Below are 26,551 nucleotides of genomic sequence, written 5' to 3'. Positions count from 1 at the left end.
GGTTGAGAAATACAGAGAGAGAGAGATGGAATGGGATGGATAGGGATGGAGCTGGAAAAAGGAGAGATGACAACGGATGACTTAAGCGCTTCAAATAGAGGGTGAACCCACCTTGCCCCAACTCTCCATCCTTAAAGAATCCAAGTCTCCAATTAATCAGTTAGTTGTTTGATGTGTGAAAATTATGAAAATGCTTAACATGGTTTAATGTACCTAAACCACAATCAAGCATTAGGCCTACCAAATTTCTCTGTCATATTGATCCTGATGACCACTGAAAAATTACAATTAATCGAACCCAAAAGTTGCAAGCTTTTCACTTCATATTCAGGTGACAAATGTTAGTAATATTAGCCATTTTGTTGTGTTATATATAATGTTATTACGTGATTTGCAAAATATAGCTATTTATGTAATTTGACTACATTTCCCATGACGTACACCGTTCATTTCAATCGTGCTTACCACGAGTTCGCTGCAATTTGTAGTTCACTGAAGCACAAGTTGAAGTTCATTATTATGTAGACTACTCATTAAATTATTTATCAGTATTTACATTTGTTGTGCTGAAGAGACAACATAATTTTAATGAAAAAGAATTTGGAAATTGTAGTACTAATATGATTAAAATGAGCCTGGGAAACTTTACATGAATTGACCAATCACAGGACATCTCGTTTTGATAAATAAACCCATGCATGACACGCAATCAGTCCTTGCATGCAATCATTGCTTGTTGATACAGTCATACAGCGATTGTTGCGTTCATTTTGAAAAATGCGTTTGATCTTCTGAGCTAAAAAAGGGTTTGTTTTGCATGTCTATTCTATTTGTACGTGATAGGCTACAGACCTATTCTATGCGATGCGATTTTGTGTAACGTTAACTGTTAGCTTGTTAGGATTCAACGCACGGCAGGCTAGCTAACTAAATTAACGTGGTTGCTGATGTGATACACTAAATTATGCAAAAATGCACAGATGAAGTTGTAGTTTGTGATGTTTTTTCCATTTAACATCTATACTGCTTCCTAACACAAATCGCACAAGTAGCCAACATATTACTTTGTACATGCATTTGATCAAGTTTCGGTAGGTTTTTCTGTGGGAGACTGAGCTAACGTTATTTGGCAGGTCACGTTATTATACCATCAGCAGGAAAATGGCACTGTAATTTATCTGCAAAGGCTGTTGTGTCATGTAATTGTTTTTCATGGAATGTTTAAAAAAAAAATAATACGTCTATGCACTAAATGAAATAGGCAACTTCTCGTGACAGAAATATGGAGAGAGTCACTTGGTGAAGAGCTGGTCGAGGTCTGAATTCACAGGGTACATGTACTGTACCATTTTCCCCGAGGCATCTCCAGGGATGAAGGTGAGATAATCAAATTTATGAACCTATGTAGATGTTATATTTACATTATGTCTTAATCTTCGCACACCAGAAATGTCTTTGACTTTGCCTGCCTCGGTCCTATTTGTAGCATGCATATATTTTCGGCGCAGCTTGCATATGCATGGCGTGAGCGTGGCCTGAGCATGGCCTGAGCGTGTCGGTTGCGTTGCAGACAGTTACCAAAAAGCAACTGGATAAAATTGGATAATGAAAATGCACTGTAATGTTCTTTCTAGACTTCTTATTACAGTGCATGCAAATGCACTGTTATTCCTTTGGCTTCTTCTAACTTATGCATGCAAATGCACTGTATTGTTATTCCTTTGACTTCTTCTGACTTATTACAGTGCATGCAAACGCACAACCATTATAATTACCCTAGCAACAGCCTAGCAACGTTTTTAAATTCACTAATTCATGTTTATTTCTCAATGATCTTCTGCCTGCTCCGCTATGGCTAGTGCTGTGCCCTCTCACAGTTTTTAAATGGTCAGTAGTGGGAACTGGATTAAATTGGAGAGACAAAAAAGTCCAGGGTGCTCAGGAAGTTCCAATCAGAAATTTAAAGGTGCTCTTTGGGTTGGGGAATCCAATAGTAAATAGAAAAAAGGGGGTCCAAGGCACTCTTCTTCAAAAATATAAAAAGCTTTATTTAACTGGCTAATTCATCATAGAAAGTTTAAAAACATAAGCTTCTCCTTATGTTTTTAAACTTTCTATGATAAATTAGCCAGTTAAATAAAGCTTTTTATATTTTTGAAGAAGAGTGCCTTGGACCCCCTTTTTTCTATTTACTATTGGATTAAATTGGATTTTTACATCAAATTTTAAAAAGGCCATGGCTTGCAAGTGGTCAGAGATAAAGTCCTACTGTAAATGTGAAAATCATTGAGTATGAACAGAAGTTTATGAAGGGGGTACATGTACTCATCTAATTTGCATATTATGACGTCACTGGATGGTAACCACCGTGAATTATGCACATTTCAGTAAATACTAGATGTTGAACATATTTGAGCAGTTTTACTTTCTTTTTTGTCATTTCACCCACATAACAAATGAACAGGAAAACAGTCACATGTAAACCAACAATAGTAAACTATTACTATAATCACAAACCCTATGCTACTATACAATAAAGTAGCCTGGTCAAATCAGTTCCTATCGCGGGTGACTTTGTAGTTCTTCAGAGCCCTATTTTTACAACCCCTGCTGTCTATATCACGTTCATTACGGACACTATCATCACCTAATAGACGATCGATCATATTCTCCAAAAGGCAGATATTCTCCTTCCGCGTTATGGAGGAAATGCACGTCTTCTTCGTGTGTTTCTCACGTGCTTCCTGAAAACTTGGGGAAAAAAAGGTTGAGCTTGCTATACGTTTATAGCATAGTAACCACTATAATTACCATAGCAAGACCTTAGCAACCACCTCAAGTACCCTAGCAAAAACACCTTTCACTGTTTTCCCTTTTTTGTAGTCTGTAATGGTGTTTGGGGACTCACATCTCCGTAGCCTTGTTGATGGGATCATGGAGATGCCAAAGGGATGTTTGTCCTTCGGCTTCTGCTGCACACCTGGGGCAACAGCTAAAGGGTTGACGATGGAGCTGAGGAATGTGCAGCTCCCATCTTCACCCGATCTAGTCTGCTTGTTGGCCCCAGGTAATAATGTTACCGGTAGTCGAACGGTCGAGGAAGCTGGAAAAGAATTTGCGGGCTTCATCAGAAGCGCGCTGGACCGTTGGGCCGAGGTAAACTACAATTACAGCTGCATAATGTAAATCAGTGTTTCCCTGTGGACCGCAGCGTAATGTAAATGATTGGAACTAATTTAATGTCTATTTTTACATATTACAACTAGGTACTACAACTGTTGTTATGGCTGATCTATTACAACTATTGTTAAAACCTGTTACAGAATTAATGCTGTGTTGCTATGAATTGTCTGTTTTTTTTGTCTTGTTTACTTTACAGGTATTTGTGCTAGATTTCCCCCCACTCCTATGTGAGGAACCCGACTATCAGGACTTAATGCGGCAGGAGTTCCACCGCGTAGCTGTTCGCCTTGGGGTGCGCTACCTCTCCATTGCCGAGCACTTCCATCCTAACAACAGTCAGCTTTGGTGCAGGGATGGCATCCACCTGAATAATGATTATGGCATGCCACGCTTTGTTGACCTGCTGTGGTGCGCATCATATCTTCGCCTCTACTCTGTCACTGAACCGTTGACCAGTCCTGAACCAGCTCCGCGAATGTCCACGGTTCGTGTGACTCCAAGGGTGCTTGTGTCAGGGACTTCACGGACCATGAGGCATTGTGATCCATCTGCCTGGTCAGTGGTAAGTGAATGTTCCTAAACATTGAGTCATAGCAGTTGTGGAAGCAGCACTAAGTGTTACAAGTACACAAAGGTTGGCTTAAGGTTGGCCGTTAAGATGTAGGCTATATATAACAAAAGTTGAACAGAACAGAGATGTGTATATCATACATTATCTGCCAAGATATGAATCATGTAGGTTAAACAGGGTGTATAAATGTGTATATGATGTATATGATGCATTATCTGCTGAAATATGAATTATGTAGGTTAAACACGGTGTGAAGGAGTCGGCAGAGTATCAGTTCAAGGAGATGTGTGGTGTAAGTGCAACAACTTTATTAGCTTTACTTTTGTAAGTGCTGTTCTTAATTAACTTAATTAAATTAATTTTGTAAATGCTGTACAGTTTCTAACTCAAATCTGCTGGAATTTTCAGGGACTGAGTGGAGGTGTGAGGTGCCATATTGAAGGTGTTGATGTCCTCTGCTACCCCGCGGTCCAGAGGTCCAGATTCAGAAGGGGCTGTGTCTGGTGATGGTGTGCGTGGGCGTGTGCGTCGTGGTAAACGTGTCCGACGTGGTGGCGTGGGGGAAAGGCCAAGTGGAGGTTTGTGTGTGTGTGTCCGTAGTGGGAGACGGTGTCGGAAAAGTGGTGGTCTAAGTGACGGAGGCAGGGAAAGTGACATTGACATTGACACTGGTCAGACAGGTTTTATGAGTAGTGTCAAGGAGTTGTCATTTGGAGTGGATGGAGTGGATGGAGAGATCTTGGCTGCTGATGTGAATTTGAGATGTGGGCCTAATATTTTAATAAAATTAGAACCCAGGCCATGAATGATGTAGAGCGTAGTGAAAAACAGTGCAAGAATCAATATTTTGCCCCTCTTCTGTTGGAGAAGATGTTTGATAATTTTATCCCCTCAATACCAATCTGGTCCAATATTTTGCAAAGAAATCTATGTAAATGTAAATCTTCACAATGTGTCAAAACCGACACGACGTCTGTGTGTGAGGTATCATTTAAGAAAACAAAGGTGTTATATTTTAAAAATGAGAAGTTCAGAACAGATTAAGCTGTTGAGAAATTATTTGTGATGTACAGGGCTCGTGAGCAAGATTTTTGTGATAAGTTAAGAATAAATGTATGTAAAAAAACACAAGTGACCATCCCTCCGCCAACAGAAGGTTGGAATACGAAAGATCAAATGCCCGATAAACTAAAAAAGTCGTTCCAAAGCCCCCCAAAAGGTAAATTTATGTTCTTAAACAGTAAAACTAATAACAATTGTCCTCAAACAGTGCAGACAGAGTTAGTGAGCGTAGTGTCAAAAATAGAAAATTCAGCTAGTAATGGTTGGTTCAATGCTGTAACACAGGCGTTCTTGCATCTACAATGCTTTCAGAAAGCAGTACTCAGAAATGCAGAGCAACCCATACAAAGTAATATACCTTGGTCATATGTTAATCTTCTTAGTACAATAATAAAAAATACAGGTAGAGTAGTGCGAATGTCAGAGATAATTCCAGTCTTAGAGGACCTATCAAAGTGTTTCACGCAACTACAATTTTACAAACAAAATGATGTAATGGACTTAGTGTATCCAGTTGTAGGCTGGTGTAGTGACTTGGGTCTAGTGAACGACTTTACATTCACAGGTGAATGCAATCTATGCAAGGACTTAAGTATTTCCTGTGCTCTTACTGTAAACATGCATGAGGCAGGAAGCATAGATGAACTAGTGCAAAATAAATTAGAAGAACAATTGAGAGCGTTGCTTTGTAGTGTGTGTAGTAGTAGCAGCAGGGTAGTACTTGGCATGACACCAGACATTTTAATTATAACTCTTCCAAAAGCTCAGCTTAAGTCAGTATTAAGAAAGTCATTTTCATGTGGACAGTATTTAACTGTAGGTGTAAACGAGAATAATTCTGTGGTGTATACAAAGAAGTCTGTTATCTGTCACAGAGGCCAGTGTAATAGTGGGCATTATTGGACTGTGGTATATATGATGGTACTAGCTGTACAAAGGTGAATGACACCTCTATAACCAAGGAGTCTCTGAACTCAGCCATAGTCGGGAAAAGTGGAGTGGTGTACATTTTCGAGAAGAATTCAGTTTGTGAAGACAACAGTGCAGTTGACAGTGCAGTTGAAAGTAGTGCATATGACAGGGATGAAAGCATTGAAGCACCTCAAAGTCATGTTAGGACCACCAGGGATGAAAGCATTGAAGCACCTCAAAGCCATGTCAAGACCACCACAGTTCTTAGTTGCCTATTTCAGCTGTTAATGTCTTCCTGTTCAGGTTACCATAGATCAGTGGAAGACTTAGATAGAGCGAGCAAACTGATGGTGTCAGCTGCTCTGACTGAAACATATAATGCACTGTTGAATTGTAATAGTCAGGTTATTGAAGAGTGTAACATGACAGTGCATTTTGAAGAGGGAATTATGTCAGGAAACATTCAAAGCCACAAACCTTCTTAGAAATTATTTTGAGGTGCAAAAGATGCATGTGTTCCGTTGTGCAGTGTGTGGACATAGAGCAGTGGCTAATGTGAAAGACAGTGTAGTGTTATTAGTCAGAACTACTGTTGATCTTCAGGATGTTCAAACTGTTTTAAGTAGTGCTGCCATTAGTGAACAAAGTAGATGTAAAAAGTATGTAGTGGCAATGGATTAAGTGAGGAAGTATTTGTTATCCATTTTGCCAGAGAGTCTTATAGTGGGAATCGATAGTCCATGTAGTTCTTTTGAAGATAGTTTTACAGTTAGCACAATTTTTAAGAAATATACATATACACTATCTGGCATGATATTGTGTCTAGAGAAGATGCCACATTTGATGTTAGTTAGACTGGATAGGCAGACTGGAAGATTATATATTGGAGTTGATTCAAGTGAAAATATTTCATGGGAACAACTTTCGGAATTGATAGCTGGTAGCAGCTCAATTTTTACAATTTTTGATAGAAATTCAGAAGAATGTGTGTTAGATTGTAATGTATTTACAGAGAACCATGTTTGTACACAAACATGTCAGGTCACCCAATATAATTCAATGATAGCAAATTCCGATGTCCAGAGAGTTTTATGTAATTTAAGTGCAGCGAACTTGAGGTGTTTAACTGTTGGCTCCAGTTGGTTAAATGACTCCTTTATTGATAATTACATACGCTCTTTGATAAATGAAGTTGGACATGCAAACATTCTTGGGGTACCAGCAACATTTGTTACCCAAGGTCTTGGTAGTTTATATGTTAGCAATTATGATTGGATGCCTTCAACACCCAGAAGTGGCAGGAACTGGTGGGGTTATCATACCATTGTTATTCCTATTAATGTTAATGGTAATCACTGGGTATGTGCAGCTATTTATATTAGTAAAAAAGAGCAAGTAGATGGGGTTGTGGATCTACACATTGATGTAATGGACTCTTTGACTACACGCAGTAGCACAATTAGAGAACATCTTAGTTCTTTGCAAAGGTATCTAGTCTGTCAGTACTTAGCGTGTTATGGAGAAGTAGTTAATGTTCGATTTATTCAAAGAAATGTCAATGAGTGCATTGAGTTTATTAAACAGAGAGATGGAAGTTGCGGATTGTATGTATGTCTGTTTGCCAAACAAGTTATTTTAAGAACAAATAATATCACAGGCAATTCTGAGGAAATGCGCAAAATAATTCTTAACGATATGGTAATACAGTAGTATTAGATCGTAAACAGCCACTGGAGTATTACAGGGGTGTGATTGGCAAAGGTAAAAGAAAAAGGAAAATATACGTAGCACGGACTACCCCCCCCCCCCCCCCCCCCCATTCCCCCCCACTCCCCCGATGTAAAAAAGTAAATAAAAGTGTTACTCATTAAGAGACTCAATGAAATCTTTAGCCTCTTGTGGAGTGTTGAAAAAGTGGCTTGCTCCTCCACGCGTTGCTTTCAGCTTAGCAGGGTAAAGGAGAAAGGTGCGGAAGTTGCTGTAGAGCATTCATTGAAGCAGAAAAGGTCAGCCTGTGCTTGTGTTTTAGCTATCCTCCACAAACATAGGGATAGCCTCCTGCTGAGGCCAGAGTCATCCAGAGCGACTGACAGATCAGGCATCTGCCTCTGGCCCTTGAGGGGTGTTGACATTATCGGGGTTTGGGAGAAATCCTGTGTGAAAGATTTATAGCCCTCAGCCGGAAAACGAATGGGCCTGAGGCGCCCAATCTCTATGACAGGATCGGCTGGATCGCCTTTGCTCGTCATGTCAAGTAACTAACAAAAGACAGGGAGAAACAGTAAGTTAGGAGAGGATTGACAAAGGAATTTGCTGGTTGGTGCTACATAAGGGTTTTGCATTTTGTGTGCATATGCTGCTGATTGGATCATAAACGGCCACAGCAGCGAAAGCATTGACTTGAAGAGCATTGACTTGAAGACTTTCATAGTAATCACTTAAACTGACGATTGACTTGAAGAGTTTGTTAGTATTTGTAGGTTTCCCAGGTTGAACTCAGGAACTCAGACTCCAAGGTTGTGCATTTTGTGTGACTTGAAGTGTCATAGTAACCACCTTCATTGACGACTCCTCACAGCATAGGCTTCCGCACGGGCCTCCAAGGAGCATGGTTGAAGGTTATGTCTATGTGTTCTACTGCAGTGTTCTACTGCAGTGTTCTACTGTTGTTTTCACTGACAGATCATGTTCTGATGTGTCTTTCACACCCTGCACAAAAAATATTAATTCATGTTTGTTGCAGTATTTTAACCCTCAAAGGTGTGGGTTTTTGAACATTCTGTTCCACAACAATTGAAGGATAAACAAGTGTGTTTGAATTCAATGAACCCAGATAACCTTTTTTTTAACTGATTTTTTTTTATCAAAGATAGTCAGCATAAACAAGTATCCATTACAGTAAGAACACAGATATTCTTTAGGACATTCATTTGTAAACATTTCCGTCGGTACACCTTGAAGGGTTAAGACTACATTTTATGTCTGATTTAATGTGAATTACTAATTCCTTATATCTGGGTCATTCTCACCAAATGTTGCTTCTCTCTCTCTCTCTGTCTATATGGACCCTTTCAACAAGGTAAACAAAAACAATGCTTGAACGTTCTATTTGGGCCCCAATCTACTTCCTCTGCATTAAGATAACATATGGAATGTTAAAACGGAAGTCTTGTGGGGCCAACTATGATGCTGATAATGGAACTCTCCTGAAAGGCTCCATATACTGACAGATCAGGCGTCTGCCTCTGGCGTTTGAGGTGGGTTGACATTATTGGGGGAAATCCTGTATGAAGGATTTATAGCCTCATCCTGTGACAGGATCAGGTGCATCGCCTTTGCTGCTCATCATGTAAAGTAACTACTCTGGTTTTAGTCTAGACTTTAAAACAATATTTACAAAAATGTATATATATATATACAATATACACAATTTATGTCGAAGAAAAACGCTTAGACGACCCGTCATGTCCCTACATTAAAATACCACTATGGTATCAGTATGTCTTTCAGTTTTGGTATCAGTATTTACTGATATACTGGTATCGGTATTTCTTTCACTTTTAAGAAGCTGGCTGGCTTGTTGGTGCGTAAAACTCTTAAAAAAAAAAAAAACCTTAATCTTAAAATGTAATCGGAGGGAAGGCAGAAGGGTCTCAGTACGGCCTGTACTGGGCACGGCAGGTGTGCTGCGGGGTCCCGAGACTTCTCCATCTGACCATGTGTGTGTTGGGGCCACACATGTGGGTCAGAGTGAGAAATGTTGCTTCTCTCTCTCTCTCTCTGTCTATATTAGGGTGCATCATTTGCCCCAATTTTGGAAATTCAACTTGTACCCAATTTTAAAATGTGACAATACTAATGAAAATAAAATGTGTAGAATATTAGCTGGATTGAATAGTATCTAAGGGGTCCACCAAGCCTCTAAAGTTGCTTCTTAGCAGAGCCTGTATCCCCGCTCTGGAAAAATCAGTTTTTCGTAAATAATGCATTTAGGCCTACAGTGGGCCTACAGTGTCAATGAAAGTTGAATATAAATGTGGCTATTGCGCATCTTTTGGTACCAGTCTGATATCTCTAGCTTCATTGGTTTCTAAAATATAGCATTTTTTAACCCCTATTTTTAGCGTTTCTTTGTCCCAATATCTATAAAAAGCAGATGTGAAGGTAGTCCAGTCATGGTCTTATATGAAAATCCTTATATGAAAAACCACCATATGATGTTGATGTTTTAACATCAAAGAGCACACACTCTTTACTCTCTTTTCATGTTTACATTACAAGCATTCACATCTACATACACATTTTGTACAGCAAATAGATGTCAATAGATAATATGATAATATTCAAAATAATATGAATAAAGTAATATGAAAAAAAGATATCTTGAGATATCCTCTTCTTAAAAATAAATCCGGTTTGGAACCTTTTTCAACGTCCTCCAAAATTCTCTGTACATATTCAGAATATATGCGTGTGATAAAATAAAAGCGAACTTGGTGGTGGTCTGAACTGTATTGTCGGGCAGCCCTCGCCCCCTCTCTCCCCCTGGCTTCCTGCTCAGCCATGTCTCCGCAGCCTTATCAGGGCCCATTGCACTTCCTTCCCCGGGAGAGTGTTTGTTTCTCTCCAAACTTCTCCAGCTGAGCCTACATTTTTTATAGCCTTTACATTTTTTTCATAAATCACCACATATACCCACTAGATGTACAGTCAGGGATTTCGCATAATCCACTCTACTCTCCCCTCTCCCTTTATCTTAGCCTTGCCCTGACCACAGATGATCTGTGATCCGTGATTCAAGACCTACCTTGGTCTTTAGTTGCGATGCAGCCAAGTAGTTGTCCTTTTGTAACAGCAGAACAAGATCTTTGTATACCCCACGCTGAACTAGAAAAGAGGAGAAGCTGGCTGGCTTGTTTGTTCGTAACGTGGTTGTTGTTCTTCAACTCTGAAGAACCTCTAACGTTAGCCCAGCAATTGTAAACTGCCGAGCTCTTTCGGCGCTTTCGAAACAAAGTAACCCGACTGTTGCAACATCGTAAATGATCCGGTACTTGTACTGTCGGACCTCCTTGTACTTTGTGCTGTTGGACATTTGTTCTTTAATACCCTCAAGAAAAAAACATGTATGTGAAAATTGCACTCTTCGGTCTTCTCTTTGCTCTGCGAGGTTCTGTATCCCATAATCTAGCGGATTTGGGCACAATTATAGTTTTCATGGACATATGTTTGAGAAAGAATGCAGAAGGGTCTCAGTACGGCCTGTACTTGGCACGGCAGGTGTACTTGTTCCGTATTACATAAATGTCATCTGGACTCTTGGTTTGGGACCCTTTTCAAAGTCACTGCACTGAGATGCAGTCAGGTAGTTGTCCTTTTGCAAAAGCATAACCAAGTCTTTGTATACACCACACTCCAAAAATCTTTCTTTCAGTATACACAGTATTCATCAAACACAGTCCAATAGCTGTGTCACTTAATAGTTTTCCAACACCTTGCTTCCAACGCGCCTCTCTTCCAAACATTAAAAAATAGGGCGAGAACTGTGTTGAAAAGTGTTTTTAGTTCGCAGTGCAAACAATGTAGACTTGAGGTGGAGGTCCCACGTCTCAGGCTTGTTGCCCACCAGCTTTGTGAGAGCTCTGCAAGAAAAAAAAAGTGGTGGAACATTTAACATTATTAAAGAAAATGAATCACATAATGGCAAATGTGATTACTTGTTAAACTATGCCATCAATACCTCTGAACAGTCCCCGTGCTACACTACGCACACCTCTATTAAATAATGTAGGCTAATCTATATTTTAAATAAGCAATCATGGAAAAAATAAGTCAATATAACGCATTACAGATGTTGTGAGTAACGCAGGAATGGACGTTACAGTTATTCAGTAATTAACGAATTACTGAAATTAAAATTGTAATGCGTTAACTTACTTTGTTATTGAAGAACAGCTGGAATCATACGAGAGTGAGGAGGAAGTCGATTACGAATACCCAGGGGAAATGCTGGTGACAACTTACCCACCTGTCACTGTTGTCCATGAAATCCCTCAGACTGACCTTAGGCCTTTTTCAGGAGAGGAAAATCTCAACGCAAGCCCTGGGGAATCAAGTCTGAGACCCGAAGCTGAGGTATTTCTGCCAACAGAGAACTGGCAAGAAGAGCTTCAGGAAGTGGAAGAGGGTGATGACTTGCCTAATGACCTGAAAAAGAACATGGAGACCAAGAGGAACCTGTAGGGAAAGAAAACCATGATGTACAATCAGAGCGACATGAACCGGAGGATTTAAGTGTGAATGATGTCCAACAACAGGAAGATGCAGAAATGCGAAGATCAGTTAGACATAGGGTAGAGCCTGACCGGCTGACTTACCAGACGTTAGGAAACCCCTTGACTTTAGTTATGCACTCCTTGTTGAAGGGTCTTGATCAGGCTTTTACAAAAGCTTTGGACTTACATCCCACACTGAAGTTTACACCTTTAGGAACAGATCAAATGACTACTATTTAAGTATGTATAGGTACATGCAGGACGCATGCACATTCAGGGGGGGAGGATGTAGCCCACCTAAAATGCACAGGGCCAAAGTATTGTAATTGCTGCAATTCTCCATTCCCCTAGATGGCGCTGCTTAATCTTTGTTGGCTGAGCCACCCTATGTAGTGTAGCTAGGGAAGATTAACTATCCTTTTCCCTTTTTCCCTCTCGTCAAGTCAATCGTCATATGAAGAAACGAGTGAAATAAACATTATGAAACTGACCATTTAGAACACAGGAAAAAGTCGTTCAATACTGAAATTAGCTAGTAAAAGTGTCTAGAAGCCTTAGTTATCGTGAACAGCCTTTTACACTTTTGTTTTCTTTTGGATAAGTTTAAGAATCTCCGGTGAGTACAACAGGAGGGAAATTCCTTGCTAGCCTGCCATGTTAGTTGATTCAAAACAAAAAGATAAGCTATCCTAATGATTCAATACTATGTGCATTTTATGTTACTTTGCTATTTCTGTTATGTCCTTGACAATTTAAAAAAACAGTCGGAGATATTTGATATGATTTTGTTTGCTTATCTACCGATTTTCTAATCTACTGCTGCAATTGCACCACTAGATGTAACTAACGTAACTTAAAGCATCAATTAAGATATAGCAATAACCTATATTGATTATATTTAAACAACAGAAATCGGGGTTAAGGTTCGGCTCTTAGAGTGAATGGGCTACAACCACTGTTTGAATAGAAAAGCTTATCAAAACATTTATTTACATTCCACAAGGTGAATCGCACATAGAAAACAGAATTAGAAATTAGAATTTCCCCCAAAGCAGTCAGTAAAAAAAAGAAAAATTAGTCCAGTCAATTAGTTCAGTGTTCAACTCAATTGAGTTTCAGTTCAGTTCCTGTGGGGTTGTTGAACTCAAAAATGGAATTGTTGAATAAAAGGCCTTGTTTAACTACCCAGGCAGTGTGTAAGAACGTTGGAGATCTCATAAATCTTATCTGTATGATGTATCCAAAAGCATGCAATCCACCGGCTTGGCAGGTTGATGGCCACTGGTTACACTGCTGTCACACTCCAGAATCGCTGGCTCGCCGTATCTCTCTCTCTCTCTCAAAGTAATGGCTACCCAATAAAGTAACGAAATGACAGTAATGCGTTACTTTCTAACGCGTCACCCCCAACACTGGGTCTGAGCGATAATTGTTTTTGACGAGGTTACCACCCTCAAATGGCACCATTTGCTGAGAATGTCCAATTTGTCCTTGAAAATGTGTTTGTTGTCAGTAATTGTCTTAACAAACAAGGGAATGTTAATATTCTCATTAACACGGTCTTCCATCATGTCCTTGAAAATGTGTTTGTTATTGTCAGTAATTGTCTTAACAAACAAGGGAATGTTCATTTTCCCATTAACACTTCCGTCTTGTCTCGTCTTACTAACATCCCACTCATGGCCTGTATCTTGACGTGGTGAGTGGGCATTCCACTAAACAGGCCTTGCTTTATGGATGTTTGCAGCCATGTTTCTGATAGTAATTGTAAATGCCATAGTTTTTTTGTGTTGATTAAGATGCTTTTTCTGCTCCAGAGAGTGTTGAACAGCACCCTTGCCTTGCTTGTCTGGCTTTTAATGTCTGCTTCTGTCCGTCCAGTGGTGTTAGCAACACTTTCCGAGTATCACATCTTGTTTTCTTGTTATGTTTATGATCTTGGCGTGTGCACATCCCAACTTTTGGAATGGATGTGGATAGATTTCCCATGCATCCATTTGAACAACAAACGTAAGTCAGTGCATCTCTGCACATGCTCAGAATATACTGTTGTAAGTCTTGTATTCTTGATGGAAGCGAAAAATGGAAGGGAACTTTGTGCTGGTCCGACATGTACTGTCGGACCTCCTTGTACTTTGTGCTGTTGGACATTTGTCCTTTAATACCACCCTCAAGAAGCTTATTGTTTTCAAAATGCAAATTCTTTGCCTAAAAAATATATATTTGGTATTAATTTATGCAAGTCTTACTATTTTGCAGTTGACAACTTCACGAGAGTGTGTGTGTGCACCTTCATGCCAGCTCCTCGGAGTGGAACTCTATCGACCCTGCTGAGCGAGAGTTCTGGTAAGAATCTAACCTGCACACACAAACATATATACTAGGACCGTAGCCTATGCAATTTATTATCCCGTCTGTTATGACATGTACAACAATGTTTTTCACAATTTGCGACGGAAGGTTTTGACTGAGCGTGTTGGCATAAAAAATAATATCACTGTCATCATTGCGAACTGTTGAGTAAGGGGGTCAGTCTGTTTGTGACGCACAGACAGCCTTTTAGATTAAAATACAATTAAAATAGTCAACTTAAAACTTTGCTATAAAATATTATTAATTTATAGCACAAAACCATAACCAATAAGCCTCCCAGAACCTCGCATATTAGCGTCATGATTTGTGTGCGTCTATTTGGCAAGGCCACTAGCTGTCATGGATGCGTTGTTGCTAAAGGAAGGCAGGTGTCAAAAGTTAAAAAATAAATGGAGATGGGCAGCTGTTGGAAACGGGGGAGAACTAACAAGCCATGGTGTAAAGAAATTAAAGTGCCAGGGGTTTGCTTTTGCGCGGTTCGCTGCAAGAAAATTGTTTATGGATGCAATAGGAAAACGTTTTAGCACGCCACCAATCAGAAGACCGCCATAAGGTTAACGTTTGTGCACTTCAGGACATCTTACCTACCTGGTGCAACTAGCCACCACGACAGAGGTAGGCTACGTTTATCTATGGCTGACCGTTTTTACGTTTAGAAAGTAGGCTACGCATGTTCTTTCATAGCGCAACACGACCTGTCCCTCACCATATCGCAACCTCTTGTCAACCTTATACAATCTGTTGCTGAAGACAAAAGCACCGTCTCCAGATTGTCGTTATCTTGGAAAACTGAGTTGTCAAAAACTGAGTTGTCAAAATTACCATGTTTTCATTAAATGCGGATGAGGCAACAAATGGAAATATGAACAATATCTAGAATGTTCTGGTTCGTTACTTTGATGAGGAAATAAACACTTTTGGCCTGAAGTAATTAAATAAGAGTGCGTTAAAGCCTTTCTACAATATTGCTGCAGTAGAAAAGAACAGCAATGGCTAATCAGCAATGGTCAGGGATGGTACTAAAATATATTTTTGTTCATCAGGAAAACTCTATCTCAATCAAGAACACTCTCAATTTGCCTTATTCACATGGCGGCCATTGGCGGCTAAAACGAGGCTACAGGGTACACAAACCATAAGATTGTTATGTTCTATGCATTCACCTGTAGGTGGCATTAATTATATAGTAAGTGTACCCTGTAGCCTCGTTTTGGTTTAAACAATGGCCGCCGTGTGAATAAGGCGAATACTCCCTTTACTTTGCTGTTTGCATCTTTTTGTACATTAAAAACCAATAGGTCGCGATCGCAAAAGGGGTGCTATCTCTATAGGTAGATAAGAACAACGTATGACTTATGGCCTGAAAAAAGTTCAGTCAAACGATTTTTTTTCACTTTAATCCCTGAGGATGTGTGAGTAGCTAGAGAGAGACACTCACGCACACCCACCAGCACAGACAGACAGAGAGAGAGAGAGAAACACACACAACACACATTCTCACAAATCTGTGCTATAATAGTTACATTTGGACCATTTCACATGGACACAGTAGTAGCAGTAATAAACATGTAAACAAGCAATCCGAAGGTGTCATGGCCTCGTTTGGGTGTCAAACCGCAGTATGTGTGTGTCATACGTATGATTACTGTGAATGTATGTGTGTGCGTGTGTATCTGTTTATGCACATGTGTGCACATGGAATGGGTTAAGATGACCCCTGGAGGCAAACATACGGAAAAAATTGGTCATCCTAGGCCCTACGGTTCTCAAGATATTGGTACCATGCTCCATGCTATCCATGTGGGGTTCAATGCCCACCAAGTTTCGTGTACCCCGGTCTTTCAGTGTCCCGGGAATCCTTGTTGGTGTACGGTCACTAAATGTACACATAAATTATTTTATTGTAAGGCCCCCCATGAACGAAAGTTCACAAAACTTGGCATGCATTCGGAGGGTGTCATAATGATCCTACACTTTCAATTTTGTGCAGTTTTTACCATGTCAGCCAGAGATATTGTGATGAAAACACCTAATTCTTTGCTTTTTCATTTTTAATTAGATGGCGCTATACATGAAATAAGTGGTAATGGGATGGGTTTACATGTCCCCTTAAAACCAACATACAAAAAAATGTGGACCTCCTAGGCCCTACGGTTCTCGAGATATTCACAGAAAACTGTCTCCGGCCACCTACAGGCCAGTTGGTGTATAGTAACATAAATTAATTTATTGTGTGGCACCCCATGAGCGGAATTCCACGAAACTTGGCGTGCATTCAGAGGGTGTCATAACGAAAAGCGATGGTTCCATGCTATCCATGTGGGGTTACATGCCCACCAAGTTTCGTGTCTTACAGTGTCCCGGGAATCCTTGACGGAAATTTGGACATGCGAAAAATAAAAAAAATAAAAAATCTGACTAAACCTATATGACCGCCACTTTGCTGCGCGGCGGTCATAATAACCCTGACTTTGGACTCACTGACAGTTCATGCAATATGTTGCATGCAGTGTTTACCCTGCTACTCCCAGAACTCTTTACATATCTCACGTACATGTGTATGATGAGGGAATATACATCTGTGAGACAATAACTCTTAAACACAAACTAACACAAACATTTAACCAGACCATCTAAACAGGTATTTTTCTTCTATGTTAGTCGCAGAAATTTGAAAATATGATGCTTGGTTGTAACACTCGACTTGATACTTCCTTGTAAAACCACAGATGACAGCCTCTCACCATTTCAACAGTTCATCATGTCTGCTGCCATATCAGGGATAATTGTCATCATCGTATTTACGGTATTAATTTAATTATAGGTGAGTACATTCTATTTGGGCTCATTCCTCAGTTACAGTCATAGTTTTATAGTTATACTCAGCTATAGTTTTACTCAGTCATTTTCTGACATTGTTTAATGCTTAGTAGATTAAAATACAGTCTAGTGGTGGTGGTTCAATGTCATACTATATATGCCATTTTGCCAATATTTGACTAGTTCCACATAGGTTGCTATATCATAGTGCATCACCAAGACGCATGCTGTTGTTGTTATTGTTGTCGTTGCTTTCACCTGATGGTGTTAAAACTGAGAGGTCAACACATTTGAGTTGTACATGGACTCCCGTCCCAGACCAACTCTCTCCACCACTGGTCTTACAGTGCTGGCCAAAAGTATTGGCACCCATGCTAAAGTTGGCTGAAAAGAGGAATATAAAATCATCTTTTGGAAATTGATCTTAATGCCTTAAGTGAAAAATGAGGAAATATCTAACCTTTAAGGACACCAATTTTCTTAGTGAATGAATAATGTATCATAAATAAATAAATGTTCTTCCTTAAAATACAGGGGTCATAAGTATTGGCACCCCTATGTTAAATTCCCTGTTAGCTGGTTTGATGTTCATTGAGCTCAATGCAAATCAAACCAGCTAATAGGCTAACTGAAATAACACCCATGCCAATCTCTAGGTATGGTGAAGGGTATGTGATGATGTGGGGCTATTTTAATTCCAAAGGCCAAGGTAACTTTATCAGGGTGCACAGTATTCTGGATCCATGAAATAACTGGCCTTTAAAAATAAAAATCTGCCTGTCTCTATGGGAATTTAACATAGGGGTGCCAATACTACATGACCCCTGTATTTTAAGGAAGAACATTTATTTATTTATGATACATTATTCATTCACTAAGAAAATTGGTGTCCTTAAAGGTTAGATATTTCCTCATTTTTCACTTAAGGCATTAAGATCAATTTCCAAAAGATGATTTTATATTCCTCTTTTCAGTCAACTTTAGCATGGGTGCCAATACTTTTGGCCAGCACTGTATATGTTACAGTAGCAAGACCAGCAGCTGAGGGACACAAAACCGAAGATCCAGACAGGACATCAGGGTTTTCTACAACCATTACTTATAATGGGCCTTATAGTCTGAGGAGTTTTTTTTTTTCATTTGCAAACCAATCTCATTTCATTAAAATTACTTCTAATTGCTTTGGCTGTTGTTATTGTTTCCGTGATTCACCTAGTTTGATTAGAATGTAAGTTTCATGCAGTGCTGTCAGTTAGTTTAGTGAAGTGAAATATCCACTGATTCCATATCCTGTAGTTTTAGCTTAGTGGCATAAAACATAACATTTATCACACAATATCAGTTAGGGGAATACAGGTACATTTCTTGTATTTTATAAAAAAAAAAACATAAAACAGTCAACACTGAATACAGTAGGTCACTCCTCATGGATCATGGATTTTCTTTCAAATGCAAACACAATGTTTTTCCATTATCAGTGCTGGTGTGGAAGTTTTGACTGTTTGTTGAATGTTTTCAGAAAAGCAATAATGGATTAAAGCTATATAAAAGTCATTCTGAATACCTGCTTAAGCCTGTTTAAACCTGTTTGACTCCATTATAAGCATTATGGAAATTCCATACATTGAAATGGCCAAAAACATTCAACAACCTACTGTAAGAAGATCTTTGTGCTATCAGTGTCTATAACCCACTGCATAGAGTACATTAAATGTCTCAGCTGTCGCTCTCACTTCTGACCTCCTCTGGGACATACTGTAGGCCTCCTGTTCATTCGGTGGCAGAAAGGGGCCCTAACAGTGCAACACAACACATGATACTGATTCACTACATCTTTTACCCTTTGCTTGAATAACATGGTGTGTTCTTATGTGTAAATAACCCCTCGATTCATCAGAAATCTTTATCTGGACGTCTCTAGGCCTATATTAATAGTGGTCTAGGAAGGGTCTGCCATATTGAGAGCCATCCAAAACCAATTACTGTTAAGTGGTAGTGAGTTATAAACCCTTCAATGCTGAGTGAACACCGATGCCCCCTTGCATGTCGAGTTCTGTGTGAGTTGGCTACAACAAATCCATGCATAGGCTGCGTCAGAACCAGTTTCCGCTCAGCACAGTGAAGTTTGTTCCAAAGCTGAATGCGGTATTATACCTTACGCGCTAATGAAGGGAACTTCATTTAGCTGTGAGAGTGCTTCCCACCCGAGTTAACTCCATAACCAAGGGGGAGTAGGTAGGGATTAGTTTTGGAGAGGCCCTGTGTTTCTACAAGTTATTTTGTGACTCACAGTCACCATCTAGTGGTGCTGAAAAGATGCAGTTCGTGCCAGCTTGCATGAACTCTTTCAGAATTCTGCAGCTAGGATTATAATAGGCTCCAAATCCACTAGCCATGTAACACCATTGCTTATGCAACTGCACTGGCTTCCAGTTGCCTACAGAATACGTTTTAAAATCCAGCTCCTGGCATACAAGGCTCTACACAATTATACCCCCACTTACCTCACTGACCTCCTGGAAGTTTACACCCCTGCCCGCTCACTTAGATTCTCCTCAGCAGGTCTACTGCAAGTCCCCAGTGTGAACCTCAGCACCCTGGGAGAGAGGGCGCAATATTACAGTAAGGGCCATCTGAAACCAAGATGGCTTATGGACTGACTGACTGACTGACTTTTATTTTCATATTATGAGATGAATATAATTTTAACAACTTTTTTGTTTGTGAAGTGACCTTGGGTGTCATGAAAGGCGCTTTAAATAAAATGTGTTATTATTATTATTATTATTGGGTAACTGTTGACTATTAAAATACCGATGCGCTGTTTGAAGTTGCGCTGCTTGCTCTTAAAGGGAATGACAGATGTCATTCTCATTGGTTTATAGCAGGGGTGGGCAAACTGTGGCCCGCCAAGCACTTTCATCCGGCTCGCTGAGCATTTCATTTGGTTATCAGGCTGCTCGCTATTTTTTTCCTGCAATAGAGACGACGTTGGTTAGCTTTACTGCAAACTGCTTTTCACTCTCCTTTTTGTTGTATGGTTGTTGTGCAGCCTGCCAATTTTCAAAACCCAATGTGGCCCTTGAGCCAAAAAGTTTGCCCACCCCTGGTTTAAAGTATGTCACGCCCAACAAAACACCCATGTCTGATTAACATAAAAATCACAAAATCATGCCATTAAATTATTGAATATGGACTGGCAACACCTTTAATGTTTATAAACTTTGCGCTTCTGACCATCCAGTCATGGCTTACACAGTACTTGTACTTATTTGACTTTTGGGGGACAATGGGTCCACCTACGGGTTCTAATGCAGGAGTCTAGTGATGTGAATGTTGGCTGATAACAATAAGTCTTGTTATTCTTCAGAACTCTCACCTACATTGGACTGATGAGAGAAAAAAAACAGAGAGAGAGAGAGAGAGAGGAAAGTCCCACACTGAAAAGTCATACGTTATACCACCCCCCACTCGTTTCTATCTGTGGCAAGTCAGAGAGAGAGAGGGAGTGAGAATGTTCCACTGACATCTTAGCTTGAGGAGGAGAGGGGATAAAGGTTGGAAAGAGGCTTGTAGGTAGGTATGATGATGAGCACCTGTAGGTGGCTAAATTGACGAGTCTGTTGTGCCCGTCAAACATGGTGAGACTGAGTGACAGTTGAGAATGCTTCTTTTCAGAAGTGTTGTATGTACAGTACAGTGTGTCAGGATCCTGCCTGGATGGAGTGACTTTGTGCCACCCTGGTGGCCACTTTGTGTAGTGTCCTGTGTGTGCTGTGTTTGCCTGGTTCCCCATGTGCTTTGTGTTACCTGCCTGTCACCTGTCTTTGTCTCCGCCCCATCTCCTTATTTGGTCTGTGCTTCCTGTCTTGTTAGTTTTCCCTCCGTTTCTGCTTCCACACCTGTTCCCCGTTATTGTCTCGTTGATCTCGTCCACTCTACTGTGTGGTTAATGATGAAGTAAGAAAACATAAACAGATACGATCTGAAACACTACCTTAAATCAAACGGGGATCGAACCACATTTGAGCAACCTGGGCTAGGCCTAACGTGCAAAAAACGCCCTCACTAACCACTACACCATCATGGTTATTGCTTAAGAATAGTCTACGCTGTTAATTGAATGCGCGGGCACGCCTGCCGACACCGGTGAAATGCACCGAAGGTTCACTTAACTTTGGTCACATGACATGGGGATTTTGAACAATGTTTCGAAGTAGTGGTCACATGACATGGCTGTTTTGAACCACGTTTCGAAGCAGTGTTTCGAAACACTTCTGCTTCAAAGCCTCGACACTGATTCGAGACATCGGTTTCGAAAGTCACACCCCTAGGAAAAGGAAAAATTGTCATCGTTCTCTGTAGGAACACCAATGTTGGTACCTTTATTGTCCAAAATTATACTTTTGATTGTTACTATAACTATTGTGTTACCGATCATTCAAATCTACACACACAAATGTGTAACCAACAGGATGAAAGGACAGCATTCCATTAATTAACACAAGTGTTAACATGGTTACACTTTGACAGTATCGATATAAGAGTGAAATGACACTGTCATGAACGTGCCATAAACAAGTCATAAACGTTCATGACATTATGCTTCTGTTATTAAGTGACATTCGGTTTTTGTCATAAATTAGAGTTAGGGTTAGGTTTAGGGTTCGGGTTCAAGTGTCATGACAGGGTCATGTCACTCTTATGTCGATACTGTCAAGTAAAGTGTCACACACCCTACTGTCACTGAGCATTTGGAGAGTACAGGAGAACGAAGAGTCTGCAGTGCCATATGCTGACAGAAAAGGAGGACTTGACGGACAGTTGATGTAGCTTACTGTTGTTGTAGTTAACCCTCATGTTGTGTTCCCAGTCAAACGTAACCGATTTAGTCCAATAATTATTTTTCTCTCAAAGATATTGTTAAAGGGGAATTCCGGTGTGATATTGACCTAAAGTGTATTGAAACATGATACCGAGTGTGAACGTATGTCTCATAGCCCATCTCGGCTTGTCCCCTGCACTCCAAACGCATACGCATGTGCGCATGGAAACACACACACGCACACACACACGCACACATAAACACACAAACACAGGCATGCATGCGCACATGCACAGACACACACACACACACACACACACACTCTTATAAACAAAAGCAAACTGTCATATGCACACACTCATTTACATGCACATGAGTTGCAAGAGTAGGAGATGAAGACAAATTGACAAGCGTGATTTATTTTTGCGAAGAGAATATGCAGGACTGAGAGGCGGTCATATTTTGTACCGCTGTGCGGTACATTTAGTTTATTGCTGCCGTTACTAATGTTACTTTGTGGGTATTAGCTACAGAGGACCTGACGCTTCAAATGCTGGCATATCGCGTCACATTTAAAATTAAACTGTGTTAAGCAGACGTGAGCGGCAGGCTGAACAGATCTGCAACAGAAGGAGGTTGCTATGTTAACTCCAGCTGCAAAGTCAGCCATCTTCACCAGCTAACACGATAATCCAGTTACTGTACAACAACAGTATGACAGTTACAGGAAGATAATCGCTCAGATTTTCGTTATTAGGCCACTTGAAAATAGGCTATGGCTTGGCTAATCACTGGAGGTATTTTTTAATATTATGTTTGTTTTGCTAATAGTTAGGCAAGGCCTCCTTGTGGTTTTGATCAACCTAATAATCTTTGAAATGTCAATTGTAGGCCTAAACACTAAGGTCAAATGCGTTGAAACTGACATGCCACTAGAACAGACGTTTTATCGGCTTTGAGGTATAACAAAGTCTCCAGTCTTGTAAATTCACATTATGTAACATCCATAAAGTCACATCCATAACGCACCATTAAAGGTTTTAAAAGTAAGAAAGGGGCACAATTTGGTCATCACACTTTACATTGATATAAATCAGCTTTGCACAGACACTATGGACATTGTCGCATCAACACTGTATGTGTAGCATAAACTTTTCTTATAAAACGTTATGGATGTGACATGGCCATGGATCTTGCTGACTTAAAAACAAAAGCCTTACAAATGTAAGGAGTTGTGCTCTTAAAGTCAAGCTGAGCATAGACATTACTCTACCATTCCCTTGTCAATCTGGAATTTGTCAAATGACACAATTTGTTTGAACCTTGAACCTCTGCTTCATCTTTCAAGTGGAGGTAAGAGTCATTACTAACACTGCTATTTTACACTGCTCTCTTGAAGATTAGTCAACAGTATTGTCACTGTTAACTGTTAGGATCTTAGTATAATTATCACATATAGTTATTAATGCTATTGTCTTTGATGTTACAGATAAAGTGGTTTCCATCAACACACCTCTGGGGGAGAATGTCACGCTGCACTGTAACACATCTGGAATGGATATATCAATAATCAAATGGGCAAAGGATGGGATCCAGGTGTTTGTATATAGCCCAGTATTGGAAGACAAAAAAGACAAAATCAAAACAAGCTTCACTTCAGAAAGGATGGGTGTTGATCCTTCTACTACGGTGCTGCATATATCCGACGTACTGGTCTCTGATGAGGGAATATACACATGTGAAGTATTAGGTTCTCAAGCCCAAAAGACAGAAACATGGAACTTGACCGTTACTTCAGGTAACTGCTCTTAGTCATTCCATATGCATTCCTGTACATTGAGCACATTGATGTAACATCAGTAATGATCCCTGCCTTATCCCTCATAGTCTCACCAGATCCATCCCAATTGATCTACATCAGCACTGCTGCCATATCAGGGACAATCCTCATCATCATCTGTAGCATATTATGTATTTACAGATAGGTGCTCTTTAATTCATTAGTATTTTATTTACTGGGAAATGTGTCAGGTCTATACAGTATAGGCCTTGTACCACAGCTTAATTGCTTTAATATCTACACTTTAAATGTACTATTGAAAGAGAAGCTGGAAGTAGAGGTGCTGAGGGGGCTACAGCACCCCCTCCAGGTGAGGGGCTGTAACTGTCAAACTGCTACCATTATCATCATCCTCCATGATGCATTAATCACTGATAACAAATTGAACCACTGTGCAATACGCAAAAATCATTAGTCTCAAACACTTATCATATATATGTATGTAGACATTAAAGTAACACTTTGCAGTGATGTACTAATACGCTTGATGCCTGCTTTTATAGTTATGTTAATATCTCCATGTTCATTTTGATGGTACTGTACATGGTCACGTGAAGGACAGCTTAGTACCTTAAATCAAAGACAACAAGAAATACCTTTAAGTATAGTTAAACAATCAGTGCATTTCAATTGATTAGTGCATTTAAACTTGGCAACATATTGTTACAACTATGTACACAGTAATTAACCAAAACATTTCAAACAAATATTTAGTATTGGCATCTTTTAAACGGATTTAGTATTATAATTTTAAATGGAAAGGATATTTTGTTGAGTTTGTGACAATATCATCTTCTAACAGCTTTTCACCCCTGACAACTTTGTTACAGCTCTAAATTTTCTAACCTGTACAAGCCTGCCATACGTGAAACTGAAGATGTCTTGACGGAAGTGTTTTTCTCAGCTACGCAACAAGGCACCATTAGAAGTGAAGCTCCCCTGGATGTATGATGAATGAATTTTTCGATTTCAAATAAAAATATGTCTTGTTACAGTTACATGTAATTACCATTCTATTCATTAGATTACTTGTTATGTAGAACCTGCTCTCAGTTACCACTAGATGGAGGCATTTCTCAAGAATGGCTCCTCCACATTATGTAAATGTGGCCGTATAAAGGTGGCCATACATTACTACACACAGACAATACAAAGTGGAAAGACAGCCAGACATCCCAGGGCCCATCCCTTGTAAACAATAAAGTTGTTTTAGCAGGACAAAAAAAATCAACATTGCAACTGCAGGGTTGTCAACGGTGCACTGCCGATATAGACTATGTGCTTGTAAGGGCTGTCACTTAAAAACAGAACATCAATATTGAAATCGATCTGACCAACCAGTTTCAAAAATAAATGGAGGAAATTGATTTTAACATAATATGTTCAATATTAAGGCTAATTTCTATTTGATCATTTTAAAATAAAACTAAAATAAACTAATCATCAGTGTACTGCTAATGTAGACTTGGCCTATGTGCATATAAACGCTTATTATTGCAGAAATATTTTATTCTAATACCTTATTTTTTTCTATGCCTGTTGTGCATTGTGACCTTCCACTCAAACTCTTATTTTTTTCAAATAAACTAACTATGATATGACCACCAGTTCAATCATTATTATGACTGCCGCGCAGCGAAGCGGCGGTCATATAGGTTTAGTCAGATTTTTTTTTTTTTTTTTCTTTTTTCTTTTTTTTTTTCGCATGCCCAAATTTCCGTCAATGATTCCCGGGACACTGAAAGACCAGGGTACACGAAACTTGGTGGGCATGTAACCCCACATGGATAGCATGGAACCATCGTTTTTCGTTTTGATCTGTAGCCCCCCCGCTGGACTGGACCCCTCGAAAGGAGGGTAGGGCAGACACAGTTTTCTGTGAATATCTCGAGAACCGTAGGGTTTAGGAGGACCATTTTTTTGTATGTTGATCTCAAGGGGCCATGTCAACCCATTCCATAACCACTCATTTCATGTATAGCGCCACCTAGTTAAACACAAAAAAGTAAAAATGAGGTGTTGTAATCGTAGGTATCTGTGACCTAACATAGTCAAAACTGCACGAAATTGGAAGTGTAGGATCATTATAACACCCTCTGTATGCACGCCAAGTTTCATGGAATTCGGTTCATGGGGGGCCACACAATAAATTAATTTATGTTACTATACACCAACTGGCCTGTAGGTGGCCGAAGACAGTTTTCTGTGACTATCTCGAGAACCGTAGGGCCTAGGAGGTCCACCTTTGTTATGTATGTTGGTCTTAAGGGGGCATGTCAACCCATCCCATTACCACTTATTTCATGTATAGCGCCACCTAGTTAAAAATTAAAAAACAAAAAATTAGGTGTTTTCATCACAATATCTCTGGCTGACAAGGTCAAAACTGCACAAAATTAAAAGTGTAGGATCATTATGACACCCTCCGAATGCATGCCAAGTTTTCTGTACTTTCGTTCATGGGGGGCCTTACAATAAAATAATTTATGTGTACATTTAGTGACGTACACCAACAAGGATTCCCGGGACACTGAAAGACCACAAAACTTGGTGGGCATGTAACCCCACATGGATAGCATGGAACCGTGGTTTTTCATTTTGATCTGTAGCCCCCCCGCTGGACTGGACCCCACGAAAGGAGGGTAGGGCAGACACAGTTCTTTTCCGTATGTTTGCCTCCAGGGGTCATG

The 26,551-nt window shown here is 39.9% G+C and overlaps 1 protein-coding gene and 4 long non-coding RNA genes across 6 annotated transcripts; 3 read left to right on the top strand and 2 right to left on the bottom strand.

Annotated features, from left to right (window-relative positions):
- The first annotated feature begins 702 nt into the window (after nucleotides 1–702).
- On the top strand, nucleotides 703–4,386 carry LOC121697246. Its single transcript, XM_042078681.1, has 5 exons — nucleotides 703–806; nucleotides 1,279–1,377; nucleotides 3,380–3,745; nucleotides 3,993–4,044; nucleotides 4,229–4,386. Exons 2-5 carry the CDS (start codon nucleotides 1,336–1,338, stop codon nucleotides 4,384–4,386), a joined length of 618 nt encoding a protein of 205 aa, XP_041934615.1. The 5' UTR covers nucleotides 703–806; nucleotides 1,279–1,335.
- A 4,409-nt stretch (nucleotides 4,387–8,795) lies between these two features.
- Nucleotides 8,796–24,001, top strand: LOC121699681. Of its 2 annotated transcripts, none has more exons than XR_006027012.1 (3): nucleotides 8,796–8,807; nucleotides 23,781–23,819; nucleotides 23,909–24,001. It is a non-coding gene; the product is annotated as an uncharacterized LOC121699681 (long non-coding RNA). The 2 variants fall into 2 exon arrangements; XR_006027011.1 differs by lacking the exon at nucleotides 8,796–8,807 and adding an exon at nucleotides 23,352–23,374 and having other exon boundaries at nucleotides 23,511–23,819.
- Nucleotides 11,423–12,650, bottom strand: LOC121699691. The gene is made up of 3 exons (XR_006027015.1): nucleotides 12,583–12,650; nucleotides 12,106–12,360; nucleotides 11,423–11,965 (listed from the first exon to the last, which is right to left on the bottom strand). It is a non-coding gene; the product is annotated as an uncharacterized LOC121699691 (long non-coding RNA).
- On the bottom strand, nucleotides 14,299–21,625 carry LOC121699697. Its single transcript, XR_006027016.1, has 3 exons — nucleotides 21,614–21,625; nucleotides 17,810–17,812; nucleotides 14,299–14,383 (listed from the first exon to the last, which is right to left on the bottom strand). It is a non-coding gene; the product is annotated as an uncharacterized LOC121699697 (long non-coding RNA).
- On the top strand, nucleotides 16,892–18,376 carry LOC121699685. The gene is made up of 3 exons (XR_006027013.1): nucleotides 16,892–17,017; nucleotides 17,106–17,200; nucleotides 18,223–18,376. It is a non-coding gene; the product is annotated as an uncharacterized LOC121699685 (long non-coding RNA).
- Nucleotides 24,002–26,551: the final 2,550 nt, after the last annotated feature.

This window comes from Alosa sapidissima, chromosome 2 (assembly GCF_018492685.1).
Source record: "Alosa sapidissima isolate fAloSap1 chromosome 2, fAloSap1.pri, whole genome shotgun sequence".
NCBI classification, from domain to species: domain Eukaryota; kingdom Metazoa; phylum Chordata; class Actinopteri; order Clupeiformes; family Clupeidae; genus Alosa; species Alosa sapidissima.
Note: the sequence above shows the minus strand (reverse complement) of the source record. Positions and strands in the feature narration are given on the sequence as shown.

Excerpts from the sequence above, each read along its gene's own strand:
- LOC121697246 (XM_042078681.1), top strand. The coding sequence starts at position 1,336 with ATGTACTGTACCATTTTCCCCGAGGCATCTCCAGGGATGAAG. Across the intron at positions 1,378-3,379 it reads AGGCATCTCCAGGGATGAAG|GTATTTGTGCTAGATTTCCC; the intron begins GTGAGATAATCA and ends TTTACTTTACAG. Across the intron at positions 3,746-3,992 it reads ATCCATCTGCCTGGTCAGTG|GTTAAACACGGTGTGAAGGA; the intron begins GTAAGTGAATGT and ends TGAATTATGTAG.